Source organism: Manis javanica, chromosome 15, assembly GCF_040802235.1.
Source record: "Manis javanica isolate MJ-LG chromosome 15, MJ_LKY, whole genome shotgun sequence".
Taxonomy (NCBI): Eukaryota; Metazoa; Chordata; class Mammalia; order Pholidota; family Manidae; genus Manis; species Manis javanica.
Genome location: NC_133170.1, coordinates 13200805 through 13217684, shown reverse-complemented (window position 1 = coordinate 13217684; position 16880 = coordinate 13200805). Strand labels below are relative to the sequence as shown.

At 37.9% G+C, this 16880-nt stretch overlaps 1 protein-coding gene across 27 annotated transcripts in view; it reads right to left on the bottom strand.

Moving 5' to 3' along the window:
- The window catches only part of C2CD5 (C2 calcium dependent domain containing 5), an 86663-nt gene extending 70898 nt beyond the window's left edge, over positions 1 to 15765 (bottom strand). For all 27 annotated transcript variants that reach the window (XM_037020321.2, XM_037020330.2, XM_037020325.2 and 24 more), the window contains exons 1-4: positions 15635 to 15765; positions 8126 to 8212; positions 4427 to 4598; positions 1956 to 2051 (exon numbers count right to left, since the gene is read on the bottom strand). In XM_037020321.2, coding sequence (XP_036876216.1) covers positions 1956 to 2051; positions 4427 to 4598; positions 8126 to 8212; positions 15635 to 15724 — 445 coding nt within the window. In that variant the 5' untranslated portion in view covers positions 15725 to 15765. The remainder of the gene's footprint in view (positions 1 to 1955; positions 2052 to 4426; positions 4599 to 8125; positions 8213 to 15634) is intronic.
- Positions 15766 to 16880: the final 1115 nt, after the last annotated feature.

Below are 16880 nucleotides of genomic sequence, written 5' to 3'. Positions count from 1 at the left end.
GATCATTATATAAATACGTAGGAAGTGGATAATACAAAAAAACTTCAATTATTTAAAGCCCTTTGAAAAAGTTAGTACACCACATAGCTGCAGCCTCAAAAATCAAACTGTTGCATTTCTGACATAATCTGAGGAGTCATACAGCCCCACAGTTTCTAATAATCCATGGCCATATGGCCATTTGGTTCAGCAGTCACTGTACTTCTTAACAGACTCATTTAATATGTGGAACACCCAATGTCACTGGCTTTAAATACGATCTGGTCAGATTCAAAAAGGGGAGAACCTGAGAACAGCTGTACCAAACTAGTCTCTTAAAACAGACATTTGTGCCTTGAAACTAACTCCACTACTTAGGAGTTTTCGAACCCCACTTATCCCTGCTGGCTGTGAGTCACCGTGATCTGCCCACTTCCAGCCCACATTTCACGGCACTCAGGGAGCCGTGAGCCCGCGGGAGCCTGCTTGATGCAGGGCGGCACCACGGTGCCCGGCTATAGTGCTCTGCTCCTATCTTACAGTGTGTGTACGAGAGTGAAGTACCACTGGCTTTTCCTTTTTTCTCTTTTGACAGTTATACAAATTTAATAGAGTCGTATCTTTTACACATTTGATGAAAGCAACTTGTTCTAATGTAAGAAAAATTCCTAGGAAATATTAATCTCTGTGAAAGTAATAAGACAAATATGTACAAATTATTTTAGAGCTTATTTTTCATAGATGTTAAGTGACTGGTATAAGAGTAAAACCTGCATCAGACGAGTGGATCCAAGTGTCTCTGTTAAGTTAGTGTCCAACAATAATGCTTTTTAAGACCACTGGGGACTTCTGCAAGATACACCTGTCCATCCATGACACATGGCCCCACATCTGTATTACCTGATTTCAGACCACCCATTTGAATTAAGTCTGAATATGCCACTCACATAGCCTCACCAAATTTATTTCCCCAAATGTAGGTATTAGAGAATGTGGGGTCTGTTTTCATTGATTTTCAAAGTGCAACAAGTCCTCCCTCTATGCTGTTGCCGACCACTGGCAAGCAGACATTAAGGAAGTACAGGTTGCCATTCAGATACAGTATATCACCTAAGTATTTTTATACCACAATTTTTATGTCAGGCTCACACATGAATAGTTCAACAAGGCAGTGATTTTCTTTCCACATGTGGCCTAGATGAACTGCAGACTCTTTCTGTCCACCACAGAGTATAGGTCAGTTTAGGTTTATCTCTTAACTGTTTGGTTTTCTGTGAGGAGCTATCACACTTTGCATCCCAAGACCACAGTCATTAGATCCCATTTCTCTCAGGGTGAATTAATTTGTAGTACTGAAGCAAATAAAATATTCCACTTTTATTTTCAAACTTGTTTCCAATCATTCTTAGATATTTCAGTGTCACATTCTTATGCAGTGCTTTAGCAATCAATCCTCCACCTTCGAACCCAGTATCATTAAACATCAGACTGAAGTAAATGAGATTAGGTTGTTTCACTAATATATGGATTCTTTGTTAAAATTCTGGAAAGAATCCAATATCTTCACCTGTTACTCTTCCTACTGGCATTAACAGACTGCTGACCAGCAAGCTCGGTATGACTCATTGCAGATGCTAGAGAAGGGGCCTGGGCAGGGCGGGGGCTGGCCTCCTCCCGGCTGCACCACCAGCTCCTCTGATCCCCCAGGACAACAGCCCGCATACCACATATCCCAATGGATTTTCTAACAAACTCTGTAGGGACTTGTTAAAACTTAGATATCATTTTCTTTTAAATCAGATAAATAGTCCCCAGAGCTACAGTAATTGTTTCCAAAACATTAACAATTTTCTCTCTGGCAGTAATACCAAATTATAATAGGTGTTCCATTAGCTTTCTGAAATATTAATTTGATTTTCCATATTTAACAGTTATTAAATTTCCTGCTAAATGAGTAATAAAATGTATTTACTTACTGCAAAAGAATTTGACTCCACACGATGACTGCCTAAATCGATTTAAATCATTGAAGAGGTCTACTTTGACAACTACATTGATTTCCCCACGGATACCTATAATATCAAAAGGAAAAAATTAAGTTTCTACCTTAAGCAAATAAAGTACAATTAAATAGTCAAGGAAATAAATTCTAATTAATGATTTTAAAATAATGTATCAATCATAATCATAATGCTAACTTTGTTTCCTAATTGTTTTTGTTCTCAGGAGTTTATTACATTTTCTGAAGGACATGTATGCATTAGAGAATGAACAAATTTTCATTTTTACCACAAGTCTCCACTTATTTGAACCAAAACTAACTGGAAAGGAGTCCCCTTCAAATTGATGATGATGATACCATCTGCTGAGCATTGATAATGTTTTAAATGCTTTACACATAGTATATCGCAGTGCTCACACCAACCCAGTAAGGTAACTTTTGTAGTACTGTCACTCCCATGTTACAGCGGAAAACATTAAAGTTTAATGAAAGTTAAATAATCTTCAAAATGTCAATAGTTGGTAAGTGGTGGAACTAGGATTAAAAGTTAGATCTTCAGGATCCCAGCGTAAATGCTCTTCACAACTAATACAAGAGTCTGATTAAACACAAAAGAAGTTTTGTTCTTTTCAATGAATAAGATAAATTAAAAGGAGCTAAAACTCCAAGAAGAAGAGTTTTTCAGGACATGATCTAATAAATACAAATGACTTAGTCCCTATCTCTAAACATTTACTAAATTATTTTCAATTGACTGTCCTGACTTCATGTCAAACTCATACTTGTGGAGGAAGGCCCTATAAGGAAACTGACTTGCTCGTTTTTTCACTGAAATAATTAAAGAATTGTGTTCCTAACAAAGGGCCCATAAACATACTAAACCAACGATAAACAAAATAAAATATAAAATGCTTGAAAAATTCATTCATTCATACAGCTATTGCCTTTAATCCAAGCTCAGGTTAATTCTTTAGTGACTTGCTTTATTAGAAATATAATTTTTGAATGTAAGATTGTATATCAATGATACTTCAATAAAAAATATATCATTTTTAACTGGATTTCATCTCCTGATTACACGGTAATACATATGCGTTGTAGGAAATATAGAAAAACTAAAAGAGGACAAAGAGAAAAAGTAAGATTGTAGTCCAGAAATAAAACTATCCAAGGATAAACATGTTATCAAGTACTGTCAATTTATGCAATAATATCACATACATGCAATGATTTTGTTCCTAAACCAATACAGAATCATTCTATAATAATGTTTTATAATCTGAATTTTGCAATACATAATATACTGCACATTTCCTTATGCCAGTGTATTCTGAAAACATACTTTTTGCTCTGGCTGTGTAGTTCATTGTCTTACATATGTTTTAATTTATATAAGTAAATTCTGTTTTCCAATTTATTTTACCATTTAAACATTAGTAAATAACAAAATTAAGTCATATCATAATAGACATACTTTTACATAAACCTCAGTAAAATCTTATTTTCTTATAATAATCACTATTAATGGAATTTCCAAGTCAAAAATATAAAATAGGCAGAAAGATATGAGATTGTAGAGAGAAAGCATCTGCCAGTTCCTTCTGGGTCTCTGCCATTCTGAAGAGATGGCATATTTTTAGGCTAACAGTTCTCACTGCCTTTATAATCTTAAAATTTTGGGGGGCCTCAAAATGTTTTTGTTTATGTTGGTCATTATCAATATTTACTATATTGTACACTAAAATTAAGAATTTAAAATATTTACTTATTAAAGTAATAATAAATCCATTTATATTAACATAAAAAACATTTTCATAACTCTATTTTGGGAGAAAAATGTAGTGCTAAGAGTGGCACTCTGGTTACATTTTTGCAAATTTCTATTTGGCCTAAGTTAATTTGATTTGATTTTCATTTCTGCTCTGAAATCAATGTGCAATAACATGCATAAGAAAACTTCAAGAAAACTCCACTGTACAGTTGTAAGAAAATGAGAGTAAAAATAGCAAATGACATAGTATACGTAAGTATTATGCTGAAAATGATTCTAATCTCACCTCCAGAACCTGTGAAAGTAGCTCAAGTATCCCTAGGATAATATCCCAAGACTGCACTTTGAGAACCCTGCTTTAGGCAACAAAAAATGCCTTTGAAGAATTTGTAAGCAGGAAAATATCAATAGTATCCACTTGAAAATATGTTCTAGAAGCAGAGTTATCAACATTAAGGGATTTTTTTTTAAATAATGCATTTGCTATGCTGTACAAATTCAGCAGGAATTTCATTATGTTCAGGAAAGTAACAATTCTACCAACAATGCTTTACTACTACATGCCTATTACAAAGACATATCTTAAAGATACACATTTTAAAACCACCAAATGCAGCACAAAATCTTTAAGGATAAATTAAAAAGACTACATTTTCTTAAAATAAACTACTTACCATGTATGGTGTCATAAATTGGAAACCATCCCGAAATGACTGTGGCAGCTTCACTGTAGAGTAAAGGATCGATATCAATGTACACTTTACCAATAGCGTCATTTGCGCTGTAAGTATCATGGTCAAGAACTGTGATTTGTAGAGGTTCATCTTGTAAATCTTCATCATCCACCTAAAAGCATATCTTAAAATTAAATCTTTTACTTTTAAAATCTTCATTACCACAAATGTATGTATATGTATGCCAAATGTAAAGATTAATTTCTGAAAAAAAATCTTACAAATTTATCTCTACAATTACCACCCAAATGTTTTAATTCTTTTTTCTACATGTTATCCTGTGTTTTACTACTGTACCTGTGGTATCCAGCAAAAATGATTAAGGACTATTAGAAGCTCTAGCCAAAATAGTAAACTGACTAAATTTTAAGGGCAATGGCTAGTAACTTTCATTACTAAAACTCATTAATATTATCAAAATCCTGTATTTCAGAAAAGTACAAATACATTATTTTTTTAAATTTTGTAGTAAGGTATGATTGATATACACTCTTATGAAGGTTTCACATGAAAAAACAATGTGGTTACTACATTCACCCATATTGTCAAGTCCCCACCCACACCCCAATGCAGTCACTGTCCATCAGTGCAGCAAGTTGCCAGAGATCCACTATGTCCCTTCTCTGTGCTACACTGTTCTCCCCGTGATCCCCACAACATGTGTACTGAACATTATGCCCCTCAATCCCCTTCTCCCGCCCTCCCCACCCGTCCTCCCACACCCCTCCTCTTTGGTAACCACTAGTTCATTCTTGGACACTCTTAGTCTGCTGCCATTTTGTTCCTTCAGTTTTGCTTCATTGTTATACTCCACAAATGAGAGAAATCATTTGGCATTTGTCTTTCTCTGCCTGGCTTATTTCACTGAGCATAATGTCCTCCAGCCAAATATATTATTTTTAAAGTTACCTAAGCTTAGCACTTTATAGCTTTAAAGATTACCAGTATTGTAAATCAATAAAATGAAATACTCATTTTCTTAAATATGAATGTCACAGTATTATGAAAACTAAAACATAAAGCCCACCTCCTCCTACTGTTCCAGTAACAATGTAACTGACCAAAACCATTTGTTTTTAACCATCTCTAGGTTATGTGAAAAGGAAAAAGCCATCAAAATGAAGCTATGTAAGCACCTAAATGTTTTCTAAGGTAATGAAGATACACTTTGTAATTTTAATTCCATCTGAAACTGTGTAAGCAATTTGATCTAATTACTTTCTCTGACTCAAATATTTCACATTTTTACCTTAATAATATAGTTTAAAATGGCACAATAGTTAATACATGTGCAATAATAGATCTTTCAAAATACGTAATGTAATTTTGGAAGAAGTTAACAAAAAAATCTGTGCTTATACACCATATACACAAAAGAAAATAAGAAGGGAATAAAAATACTTCATGATAAAAAAAAAATTAACACAAAGAACAAAGTTGGAGGACAACCACTTCCTGCTTTCAAAACTTAACACAGTTACACTAATCAAAAAAATATGGTAATTACATAAGAACAGATATGTAAGGCCAATGGAATAGAGAGAGTCCAGAAATTAATCTATACATCTACATCCAACTGACTTGACAAAGGTGCCAAGACCATTCAGTGGGGTAAGAACACTCTCTTCAACAAATGGCACTGAAACAACTGGATTTCCACATTGAAAAGAATAAAGTTGGACCTGTACTCACACCATTACAAAAATTCACGCAAAATGTACAATGACATAAATGTTAGGAACTAAAAACATAAAACTCAGAAAAAAAAAAAACAAACCTCAGATTCGACAACAGATTCTCTCATTTGACACTGAATACATCTCTCATTGGACACTGTAGTTTGGTATACAAAGATCTGTTTAGCTCCTTGTTTTCAGTTCTTTGGGTATGCAACAAAAGTAAAACAAATAAATTGGTGTTGACAAAAATTTAAAAAAATTGTAAAAGTGCATAGTCAGAGAAGACAAGTAGTGACTCTACAGGATCTTACTATGCTGATGGACAGTGACTGTAATGGGGTTTGTGGTGGGGACTTGATAATAGGGGGAATGTAGTAACCACAATGTTGCTCATGTGAAACCTGAACATAAGATTGTACATCAATGATACCTTAACAAAAAAAAATAAAAAATAAGTTGTGCGTAGTGAAAAGACAACTTACTGAACACAAAAAAATATTTGCAAATCATATATCATCTGATAAGAGTTTACTATTCAGCACATAAAAAGAACTTCAACAAAAGATAAACCACCCAACTTAAAAATAGGCAAAGGACTTAAATGGACAATCTTCCAAAGACACATAAATGGCCAATAAGCACATGAAAAGATGTTGCTCAACATTACTACTCATTAGGGAAATGCAAATCAAAAGCAATGAGACACCACCTCACATCTACCTTCTTTGTATTAAGCTAGTCACCAGTCCTGTGAAGCATACCTCTCTAGTGTCATCTCTAAATACCTTCTTTGGGGTTAAAATATGAGGCAACACTTGAAAGTAAAGGGAACGCAAATGGTCCTTAGCCATAAGAAATCATATGTAATATGATGTGTAATAAAAATTCATATTAAAATTACATTGTAAATATCACTTCAGACCTACAAGGATGACTATGATTTTTGAAAGAAAAATGAAAAATATCAAGTCTTGACAAGAATGTGGAAAAATGGAAACTCTCATACATGCTACTGGGAATGTAAAATTGTGCAGCCACTGTAGAAAGCAGTTCAGCAGTTCTTCAAACAGCTAAAGACAGAATTTACCACATGAACCAGCAATTCCACTTCTGGGTACAAACCTGGAGAACTGAAAACAAGGAGTCAAACAGATCTTTGTACACCAGGACAAACACCAAAAGGCAGAACTCCCAAGTGTCCATCAATAGCTACATGGGTAAAGAATATATAACAGATACATACATACATATATACAATTGGATATTATTCAGCCATAAAAAGGAGTGGATTTCTGATACACCCTCCAACATGGATGAGCCTTGAAAACATTATGCTGTGTGATAAAAGCAAGACACAAAAAAGACAAATATCCTATGATTCCACTTATATGAAATATCAAATTCAAAGAGACAGGAGATTAGAGGTGGCCAGGGCCTGGGGTGAAGGGGTAACAGGGAGTTATTGCTGAATGAGCAGCGTATCTGTTTGGAATGATGGAAGAGTTTCGATACGGTGATGACGGTCACACAAGTCTGTGAATGTAAGTAATGCTACTGAATTGTTTTCAAATATGGTTAAATGGCAGTATTCATATTTTTTACCATAATCAAAAAAAAATTTTCATCTATAAATGGATTTTAAATATATCCAAATCACTTAAAAACAAAAGAAAATTACTCTAGTGATAAACATATAATATCTTTGAGGGATTCTTTTCACTATATATTTTCTGAACTGTAAGAATTTTTTAAAAACTCAATATTCTTAGTTAAGCAGAAAAAAAATATTTTTATGGTGTAGGAAAGCTACTACACCTGTAAAAAAAAGGTACTCCTAGCATTCCTGGGTAAAAATAGTCACTTCAAAAAAACAGTAAAAAATGCTGACATTTACCAGGGCCCCTCTGCCCCCAAAAAAAAAAAAAAAAAAAAAAAAAAATGCTGACATTTAAAAACTTACCTCAAATTTAAACCATTCCGAGTTCCACTGAGGGTTGAGGGACTTGAGAAACACATCTGTTTTAAAGGTGGTATTACCAAATTTTACCTAAAACAAGTAAGAAAAAATTTAATATTAAAAATGTGAATAAGAGTAAATTTTAATGTCAGCCAAGCAATGAGCCTATGAAACAAAAGGAAGGAAAGTATAGACGGGTCCAGCTAAGCTTATAGCCCACACTTGGAACAAAGGCTTACCTCTGCTCTGCCTGGCCAGCTCTACAAGGAAATCAGAAACATACACAATTACGTGGGTACAGAGGGAGGAGTCAGCATAGGCTTCATGAAACACGAGCTCGGACAAAAAAGGAGTCTTGATGGCAGAAGACAAGCAAAACTAAAATCAGAAGGTTAAAAAGGCCAGCTGACCATCCTCTTGACATCTCAGAAAGGGAATCCAGAACTACTACCTATTATTTTAAAAACTTAGTCATATATCCTTGCATTTTCTAACTTCCCCATGTTTGTTATTTTTTTAACTCCAATCTCTGTACACATCATGTTCAGCAATGAACTATTAATACTATAGGTTTTATGTCCCTATTTGCAAGGACAATGAAAAGGGTTGGATGGGAAGACTATCTTATTTCACAGCCAGTCTTGGCAGTCACTGTACAATCATAGATAATCAAAAATAAGTAAATAAGAAGGAAATGAAGAAGGCAGAAAGCAGGCTAAATCTCTGCTACTTGCTTCCAACAAAGTGTGGACATTGTGAAACCTCAGACTGGACTTGAGACATGGTCAGGAAGTTTAAGAACAGAATAGCTAGGCAACTAGTTTGTAGACTACCTCACCTTTCCTAAATTTGATCTCTTCAAACTCTTCTGTAATTCTATTGGTTAGCACCATTAACCACCTTTCCTAACCTCAAAATTCACTAAAGCTTATCCCCATTATGACAATACCCAACATACAGAGTTTTGTACATTACTGACACTTAGGAAATGCTAGTTCAATCACATAATATATGAAACCTCCTTTCCTTTGATATGGTAATACTGGCTGATACTGTTGTTCAATCAGTCCAGGAAATTTTCTAAAAGCAAAATATCTAAACTGTAATTATTTTTATCTTCTCTATATTTTTCTAATTATTTTATCATTTCATTGAATTATCAGGCGGTATCAACCATTTGGTACCGAGGCAGTTTGGTTAGAGGGGAGAAAAGCTTAAAAATAATGACATAAAAATAACTTCCTGTATGGTAAAACACAGTAAGTCAAAGATAAATAAGATACTGAGAAAAAGTATTTGTCAGACGTGTCACAAAGAGCTACTTTCCTCAGTTTCTAATGTGCTGATATAAAGCAAAAAGAGCAACAACCCAACAGAAAAATAGGATGAGGACATGAGTAGACAATTCAAAGAAATGGGAATATGGGTGTTTTTTAAATATATCCAAAGATGATCAACCTCATTCATACTGTCAGAAATGCAAACTAAACCAACATTTTTATTTACCAGGTTGGCAAAAAGTTTGATAACAGTACTGGGAGGTACTCTCATACTTTGTTGGTGGGAGTGTAAATCAGAACAATCTCTAAGGAGTGCAGTTTGACAATAGATATCAGAGTTTTAAATGCCAATATCCGACAAGTTCTTAGAGTGGAGTGCAAAGATGTATAAAGTGGCATTATAGTAGCAAAAGGTTAGAAACAACCTAGATGTCCATCAGTTCGGTAAAGGTTGAAGTACAGTAAAGCCAAGAATGCAGTGCTAAATAGATGACGCAGTTCTCTCTGCACTGGGTCAGAGCAGGATCCAAGATAAATTTTTCTGCTGTGGAACAAACAATGTGAATGGCATTCTTTGGGGAGACGAAAATAGCAAAATGTTTTAAGACATATATGCCTATGTTGCACAGATTTATGTCTACAAGGATATACAAGAAATGTTAACAGTGGCCACTAGAAAAAAACAGAATAGGTTGGTGAAAACAAACACAATAAGAAAGGCTGACTCATTTTGTACCTTTTGAATTTTGAACCATGCATATAATACCTATTTTTAAAATGTCTTATTTTAGAATTCAAAAACACCAAAAATTAAAATCTTAAATGATGGTAACTTTATTTCAAATAAAATTACAGAATTCTTGGTCAACTCCCAGGAATTTACCCTAAAGAAGCACTTTCACGTAAAGCCCCCTCCCAAAAAATACACAAAAACCTAGTCTTTCAAAAGGAAAGTTACTAAATCACATGCATTCTTACTAAAGAATGGAGTTGATTACATGTACTGTCATGTGAAGATGCCAATGAGACAACAGTTGAGAAAAAGTAGAATAGATAAAGTGCATAATATACATTAGTTCTAAAAATATAATATGCAAAAGTTGTTTTTTTTTTAAAGGAAGGGCAGGAGAGTAAATGAACACATGCCAAAGAACTGACAGCAATTATCTCTGAAGTAGGGAGTGACAGGCTATAGGAAATACAGTATATATAGTACAGTGATGAGGGAAGAAGTGAGGGGCTTCCATGGCTGACTTTTGAGTTATTTGAGTCTTCTGTAACAGGAGCTAGTCATGTACTACTTCTATCATTTTTTTTATCACCAACTTTAAAGACATGAAACTTAATGAGAGGGGGGAAAAAAAACATGGGAAGAACAGAGGTTATTGCTCAATACTAATTTGAGTTTCATTACATTTCAATATTCAAACCAGCAAGGAAATTCTTATTGCTTTATTTACCTACAGACTGCTTTATCTTAAGTACAATGTTGTGAGGACTTTAAAAACCATTCAAAAACTTTTGAAAGCCAAATGTACTTATGGGTTTGGACTCAACTGCCACAAACAGCCTATCATTTGTTACATTAGAGTTCAGATCCTGCTTCAGTTTTGACTGACTATATACCGCACGGCCATACTGTGCCTTTTATTGTTTTTTTGGCCCATCCCAGATATATTAAAAATCCGACAGTCCTCTAGCCACACTGAATAAAGAAGATTTTAGAAAAAGAAAAAGGCTAGGGAGTATATTGTGCCAATGTGATAATTCCTCTTCTACTAAAGAAGAACCACAGTTCATTTCGCCTTACTTAATTCAAAGGAGATTTTATTACTCAGCAATTAAATGAATGCCTTACAACTTTGTTAATGAACATCAGGGATTTTAATGAGATTCCCTAGTAAAGTAAAAGCATTCTCTTCCCCCACTCATTAGCTAAATTACCTTGAGAAAGTTATTTAACCTATTATTTAAGGCTGCTTCCTCCTCTGAAAAGGGGGGTTGCTGCCAGTATTACATGAGATAATGCATGTAGAAAAAATATCTGGTACATCATTAAATATTAATTTTTCTTGTCTGTTTCCTCAAAGGCTCCTAGGTAAACAAATAATAATGTAGTCTGCCAAACAGTGTGTAACATGCACATTAATATTGGGATATATTTCCATTAATATTTCCCTTGTACAGAACACCATACTATTCATCCTGGAGATTCCTGACAATAATCATCATCTTTAAATATTACTTGGTTTTCACCGCTTCCTAAACTCCTCACATCATATACAGTAGACATTTCCTCAACCAGTGCAATCACTACTTCATCAGTTAATCAAGTAATTTGGTTAAATCAGAGAATCATTAAAAACAATAAACAGTAAACATTTTAACATGAAATACATAAATAATTCATTCCTCTATCTTTGAATGTAAGACTAAGGCCTCTTTTTTAAGTAAGGATTCACTGTTGAGAGTTCTGCATCACCTTTTTTGCATAAATTACACCTATAATATATAATCTGTGATGTCCAGGGTGGTACTTTTTATGTGGTGGTGGCACTTAACATTGCTTGCAAAAAAATACAAAGAATCTGAGGTATTGTTACAATATTTTCTCCATCTAATTAAAGGGTAAATAATATATAATGGTATTAGATATACATACATCTTTACATACCATTGTTAATATCAATTTCACACTCCACCAACTGATACAAGGTTTAAATAAATCACAGTAACAGAGCTGTATTAACAGGTCCAGGAATAAACATAACTGCCTTGTGGTAAATATATCAGACAACTAATGAGAGAAGCAGGCATACAGGCACGCTGAACAATAATATAACAATATGGGGTGTTCCAGAATATGCTTATGGAAGGAATGAACGTAGAACACTGGACTCTGTGATGACCACGTTAATGGAAACTGGTTAAGAGAATTTCTGAAAAGACTTGTCCCCTCATTTTCGGACTACTCAGTAAGTAATCTATATCCCGCCAACCCAGCCAAATTTTACTTCCCACTTCTATTTAACACGAATCCTCCCTCCAATTACATAATGCTCTTTCCCTCGTTTGCTTTTACCAAGTTTTTCCTGTTCATCTTTACAATACTCCTTTCCCTCTCTGCCAATGGAAATTTTACCAACCTTCAAGCCTAACACAAAGATCCCATGACCAGCCTAGGCTTTATCACCTCCTTTCCCTAAGAGCTTATATAGTACTTAAAGTCTCTCACAATTTATCCCTTTATTATTGTAATCCTTCATTATCCCCCTTTTCCTGAATTAATCTTTCCCTTTTGCTGGATTATTCCTATTAGAACACAAATATATTCTAATATCTTTTAACATTTTTTTAAAGTACTAAAAGCTACATACTCCCCAAATACCACACTATTTCTCCTCTCCCCTTCATAACTATATTCTTGAAATAACTGTCAATTCATGCCATTCCTACTTTCTCACCTCCTGCACTTTAACCTTCTTCAATTCACTGCGGTATTGGCTTCCATCCTTAACACCCCTCTGTCAAACCAATAACAACTTCATGTTGTCCAAGCAAGTGATTTTTCTGTCCTCTTACTTGACCTCTCAGTGCCATTTGACAGTTGACAGCTTCCTCTTTCTAGAAATTTCCTCTCTTTTGCCTTCTGAGAAATTGCTTTACACACACACACACTCTGAGCAGCTGGTTCCTTCTCATCTAGCAGATCTTTGACTGACTGACACTTTCTCAGACATCTCCCGATTACCCAAGCTAAAGCAGATGTTCCCTGTTACTCTTTTTAATGCTTTCTTTCATAGTGTGCATCACAATTATGTGTTAATTATGTCTTTACTTTTTAAAGCCTGTCTCATCTCTCCTACCAAAATACAAACTCCATAAAATAGGAAGCAAGTCTATTTTGTTCACCATGTGTATGAATCAGTTACCCAGTGACTAGTAGTGGATCTGGCAAACAGCAATTAATAACTATTTGCTGAAAGAAGGAATTAATGAATCATCCTTGAATCCAAATCCTTCCTCACCAGCAAAAACATTTGTTATCCAAGCTTGACAATTTTACCTAAGAAATATCCCTCAAGTCTTTCTTCTCTAATCTATTCCCAGTGCCATTCTCAACGTACAGACTGCCTGAACACCTTCTTAACTGATCTCCCTGCCTTATTTCACATCTATCCAGTCCACCACCATTAAAGAAACAACCTCCTACAAACATGATCTTATTTCATTTCTGCTTAAAAAAGCTTTCCTGGCTTACGCCTTGCTTACAGAATAAAGGAAAAATTCTTTAGTATAGAAAGTGAGGTTTGGCTCCAACCTACCTGCCCAGCCTCATCCCGCACAACCTCCACGACCCACATGTTCCCTTCTACTCCAGACACGTTCCAAACTAAGATGGTTCCTGAACATATCATGTATCCCATTCTGTGCACTTGATGTTCCCTCTGCCAGGTAAAATCCTGATGTCCTGCAAGGTTCCGCTCAAATGGCACTTTCTCAGGAAGACTTCCTAGTAGTTAGGCAGAATTAAGTTTTCATATTCTAGAGCAATACTCACTATATTTCTTGTCTGAAGAGGCAGTGTTAGCAGTGTTGAAGAAAACACACCACAAGGCTATGGAGATCTACGAGGTTAAGTAACCTTAGGCAAATTACAGTTCCTAGGCCTCGGTTACCTCAATTGTTATGTGGAATGATAACAACACAATAGCAGGACTGTCATAAGGACTAAGAATTAAAAAGTACTGAGCACAGACCTAGTAACAATGAGAATGAATAAATGTTAGCTATTGGTTATTAACCTAACCTGTGTGGGGCAGTCTCTTAGCTACTGGGAAGCAGAGACTATGCTTTGGTAACGCTGCATCCCCATGACCTAGCATCTGGCCCAAGAACACATTCAGTTAACTTTCTCAAATGAAAGTAAAGTTGGGATTAAGAATCACCACGGCGGAGAAAGACAAGTGCCAAATGATTTCACTCATTTGTGGAGTATAACAAGCAAAACTGAAGGAACCCAACAGTAGCGGAGTCACAGACTTCAAGAAGAAACTAGCGGTTACCAAAGGGATGGGGATGGGGAGAAACGCAGAAGAGGATTAAGGGGCATTATGATTAGCAATCACAATATAGGTGGGTCACAGGGAAGGCCGTACAGCACGGAGAATACACATAGTGACTCCATAGCATCTCACTACACTGATGGACAGAGACTGCAATGGGGAGTGGGAGAGACTTGATACTATGGGTGAATGTAATAACCACAATGTTGCTCACGTGAAACCTTCATAAGATTGAATAGACATGATACCTTAATAAAAAAATCACCATGGCAATGTCAGGGGATGGTTGGGGGGGGGCTGCAGTTATTAGGTTAGAAAAACTTTAGGGAACAGCAAGAATATCTTACACTGAGATGAAATCAGGCTGTATATTATCATTAATCAACTCCAAGCATTAAGAGCCCAAATGATTATTGTTTCAATGATCTAGTTCATGATGTCAATTTTTATTAGAATTTTTACTTGGCTTCTTTCAGACTCTGTGTTATTACTTTCCGGGCCCTAGGCCTCTGCTAATTTGCATGAGTTTTGGACTAATCATAGATTTAAAAAGCAATTTTGCAATTTAAATCCATGACACCTAATTGGCTTCCTACCTCAAGGCACTAAATTAGCCTACAACAGCTCATCGGACCTACCAGTCTAAACAAGAACGGAAGTGTTAACAGTTGTGTTTTGGAGCTTACACTGATGATTCAGAAAACGGTACGCTGAAGCGTGGATCTGCGCGCCTTGTAGGTCTCCAAGTGGCCATAACGGGCTGATCCACACTCTCAAACGTCCTCTCCATCACCCTGGCGTGAGAGCCACCCCTCCGCCAAAGAAGGGCGGACGTGTGTGCGCGCGTTTCGGCGCGAGTGTGACTGAGTGTGTGTGCGTGCGTGTTACGGCGGCCGCACCTGGGATCTCCCGACTGGCAGGTGGCCTGTAGGAGCCCCGACACCAGGGTCACCCCAGCATGCAGAGCCGCACCCGCCTCCCCGCGCGGCGCAGGGCGCCCATCACCGGGGCTGCAGTCGCGGCGGTGAGCCCTCCCCGGAGGGCTGGGCGAGCACGGCCACAGCAGGGCGGTGGGAAAGGCCGGGGGCGGTCGGGCCGGGGCGAGGCGGGATCCGGCACGGGCCTCGGCGCTCCCTGTGCTGTGAGGGGCAGGACCCTGCACCAACCTCCACGAAGGCATCAGTCAGGTCACTGGCTCGGTCCATCACTGGCAAGTGGCGCCCGGCCACGATTTTCACCTTCAGCTTCCCAGGCATCGTCTCGGCCTCGGCCTCTCCCGGCGCTCTTGCAGAAACAAACAAGCGAGCCTGCGCCGAGCGCCAGCCGGGCGGGGGCGGGGGCGGGGCGGGAGCGCGCGGGGAGCGGCGCGCGCCGGCGGGGGCGCGCGGGGTAACTGACGGCGGAGGGCGCGCGCGGGCGCGGGTCGGCGCTCACGCCCGGCGGAGACGGGGCGCCGTCTCGCGGCCGCCGAGGCCTCATTCCGGAGAGGCAGCCGAGGGAGGGACCCCAGGGGCCCCGCTGGGTTCCTCCATCCCAGTCCCGCAGGCCTGGCTGGAGAGGCGAAAGCCAGTCAGCATCCCGTTGAGCCTCCGCCGCCGCTACATGTGTTCCTTCTCCCCCCAAAATGGCGGCTCCGGGGCCGGGAGGAAGCATCGACCATTCGGCGCTCTCGGCCCACCTCGCCGGGGAGAGATTAACTGCGCGGAATGAAGCGGGGCCGGCGGAGCGGGACGGACTTCGAGGAAGCGGGCGGGCAGGGAAGTGGGTGGAGCCCTGCATCATCCACCGGCCCCGGCCCCGGCCCCCTGCCCCCGGCCCAGCGCGGGCGCCCGGCTGCGAGCGCCGAGCCCGGCCCGCGGTGACGGAGGCCGCCTTCGACGGCCCGGTGGGGGTTCGTAAAAACAGTTTAGCTGGTTTTACCCGGAAGGAGTGCACGGTTTTATATGAAACAGAATGAGGAATTTTAGGGACATCTCGAGTAGTCGAATAAGTATTCAGTAGTAACAGTTTTTATTCAGTCATATCCACTTTTACTGTGAATTAGGTTTAGATGTTACTGTAGGTCTTGTGGGGGATAAAAAACACTTGGAAACCCAAAGCCGCTGCTTGAAGGAGTTTCCCCTGCTCCCTTAGATGGTCCCAGCGTGCTTATTAAGTATCTTAAAGCGTGTATACACGTGTACATACGTATCCATACATATACACATACATATTTATATACACATATAGATATGCAAAAAATGAAGCATAGTATGTAGGCTTAGGCCCTCGGAACATTACTAGGGAAATTGAGGCACCTGCACAGGATGTAACTCAAATCACTCCCAAATATCAAAAACAGCATTGACAATAATAATACATGCCATATCCAACACCAAAATCACCATTAACAGTTTCAGTAGAAATATTATA